Source organism: Neophocaena asiaeorientalis, unplaced genomic scaffold, assembly GCF_003031525.2.
Source record: "Neophocaena asiaeorientalis asiaeorientalis breed wild unplaced genomic scaffold, Neophocaena_asiaeorientalis_V1.1 scaffold552, whole genome shotgun sequence".
Classification (NCBI taxonomy): domain Eukaryota; kingdom Metazoa; phylum Chordata; class Mammalia; order Artiodactyla; family Phocoenidae; genus Neophocaena; species Neophocaena asiaeorientalis.
The window spans coordinates 10,394-13,169 of NW_020173952.1; the positions used below are offsets into that span (position 1 = coordinate 10,394).

The 2,776-nt window shown below is 37.5% G+C and overlaps 1 protein-coding gene across 1 annotated transcript in view; it reads right to left on the reverse strand.

Moving 5' to 3' along the window:
* Window positions 1-261: 261 nt before the first annotated feature.
* LOC112404769 (dystrophin-like) overlaps window positions 262-2,776 on the reverse strand; it is a gene marked incomplete at both ends in the record, with an annotated part of 54,533 nt that continues 52,018 nt past the window's right edge. Inside the window, 2 exons of the mRNA XM_024752873.1 lie at window positions 262-443; window positions 1,360-1,548. Of these exons, the coding sequence (XP_024608641.1) occupies window positions 262-443; window positions 1,360-1,548 (371 nt within the window). The remainder of the gene's footprint in view (window positions 444-1,359; window positions 1,549-2,776) is intronic.

Sequence of the window (2,776 nt, forward strand, 5' to 3'; positions counted from 1 at the left end):
AAATATTAACTATGACAACAACTTTAGGAACCTTTAAAGTATAGTTCTGTAGATAGTGGTTCTTCTCTCCAATATCTCCACTTCAATTACAAAAGTGAAAACCAAAATATAACAGACATGAAAATCTAAACAAAATGCCCCCTGAGGAAGAGCTGCATACTTTAGGAAAGAACTGAGAATCCTAACTTAAACAAGAAACTGCATCAAAATAATAGTAAGATTCTAAAACTTGCTACTATTAGAAATTAAAAACAGACTTACTTGCTTTGTTTTTCCATGCTAGCTACCCTGAGGCATTCCCATCTTGAATTTAGGAGATTCATTTGTTCTTGAACTTCAGTTTCTTCGTCTTCTGATAACTTCCCTGCCCCAATCAGCTGACTTCCCAATTGGAGAACATTGCCAACCCGTCCCTGATGGGATGTCAAATCCATCATGTACCCCTGAGAAGGAAAGAAGTTGATAAGAGTTGACACTGTAGGGAAATCATTATGGTTTTGAATCTTTTTTTTCTTTTTTTTGCTATTTTAAATTTGTAGCCTATTTAAACTTTATTCCCAGTAAAAGTATTTTAATTTTTAAGAAAACTTAATACTGTTTTTAATAAGAATTAAGGAAAATTACTAGCTTAGGTCAACTTCTGCAGAAGCAGACCCTGAGATCAGGACTTATGTGCTAGTGATTTATTAAGGAGGAGATCTCAGGAGAGATCTACAAGGGAGCCAAAGAAGCAGGAAACAGGACTGGGGAGGGGAGGAAGCCAAGTAAGTGTGTCATCTCAGGAAAAGTCTCCCACTGAGGGTAGTTCAGCCTGATACCCCACAGGTACTCTGGAGTGTAAGTTCTATCTCAGCATTCACCTTGACCCAAGAGAAGGGAGTTGGCCTTTCATATTCCTATATGAGTCTTTGGCAGAATCTAATCTCAGCATCTTCAAGTGTTATTCTTCAAAGGACAACTTCCAAAGCTGGCTACTGGAATGTCAAACACATGAACATTTATCTTGTTTCCTTCTCAAAATAAACACTAAATTATCAAAACACAAGGATCTTATAGAGTAATTGAGGAAAACAGAGAGACTTATCGTAAGTCATATGCCTTGTTTCATTAATCAATGTTTTTTTTTTAAAAAAATATTTATTTATTTATTTGGCTGCACCAAGTCTTAGCTGTGGCTCGCAGGATCATTTTCAGTTGTGGCATGCGGGATCTTTAGTTGTGGCATGTGATCTCTTAGTTGCGGCATGCGATCTCTCAGTTGCAGCATGTGGGATCTAGTTCCCTGACTAGGGATCGAACCCGGGAGTCTTAGCCACTGGACCACCAGGGAAATCCCCATTAATCGACATTTTGCTTTACCTCATGAGTATGAAATTGTTCTTTCACTTCTTCTACATCATTAGAAATCTCTCCTTGTGCTTGCAATGTGTCCTCAGCTGAAAGAAGCCATGAGAGTACTTCTTCTAAAGCTGTCTGGTAACTGTCCAGGTTTACTTCAGTCTCCATCAATGAACTGCCAAATGACTTGTCTTCAGGAGCTTCCAAACGCTGAACAATAAAACAAATTGGGTGTTATACAATTAGTATCTTGGCAGACTGTTCCAGTACATTAAATGATAAATCAAATGAAATATTTAAAATGCTAGAAATGTCCACTTGCATTATCAGAGACATGAACAGCAGAAACATACAATAACGAGCCTGCATTTTAACGTCCTCACAAATATGCACACAAATTCTCAAATGGCAGTTGGAATCCACTTCAAATTAATATTTTATTAAAGCTCTTCTAGATTACTATAAAGAGTGAATTAGTACACCATCTCTTCATGTTGTATTTTAAATGCCATGGATTTTCATCCATAGGTAAATTTTTTTAGTTCATATTTTCAATCCTTTACATATACATTATTGGTATTATATTTACATAACTTTTGCAATAACATTAAAGGAAACATCTCTTCCCAAGATCCCCTAATAAAATATTTCTAAAAATTCACAGACAAGTTATCAGTATGAAAATAAGTGGGGGAAAGGTAAAATTTAAAAAGAAATAACCTCATTCACACATCTTAAATTTCTAACAGTATAACGACTTCTGTGAGTTTAAGCCTTTATTTCCAAAAGGCCATGGTTTAAATAACAAGACATTATCTTAGGCAAAGCAAAGTATGAAGTATTTGGTACCAGATTTATTTAGCAGGATGTTAACTGAGATTCCCAACAGTTGTCTTGTAATTTCTCCTTGGATCCTAAAGCTGAGATCAATGGTAACAAAGTGTTCATAATTCTAAAGAGAAGATCCAGGCCACCTATGAAGGAATTGCTAAGAAGGGACCACAAAACTGTCCCACCACCCTTAATCCACTGCCTAGCTCAAAGGTGTGTAAGAGGAAACAAGGAGACTGGAGAAATCTGGTGAGAAAGGATTCCCCTGGAGTGCGATGCACGTCCATACCTTCCACCACCTCAAGCCAAGTAACGGAGACCTCAAGAGAATCACCTGTAGAGCTGACGGTAGCTTCTAGGATGGAATATTGACCTCTAAACCTGTCTGTGTATTTGCAGAGATTCAGGAGCTGTACTCAGTACAGCTATGGTACCAGTACCACACCAAGTGATGGGAGAGAGCTCTTGGGGTAAGCTATGTGCCTGCTGCTTTAACCTGAAGGCAATTATCAACAGCAAAAATTTGAACAAATAAAATATGCATAAATTTTTCTTTAGGCCAACTGCACTCATGGCAGGTAGCTGGGCTTTAGAAATCTTGAGAAGC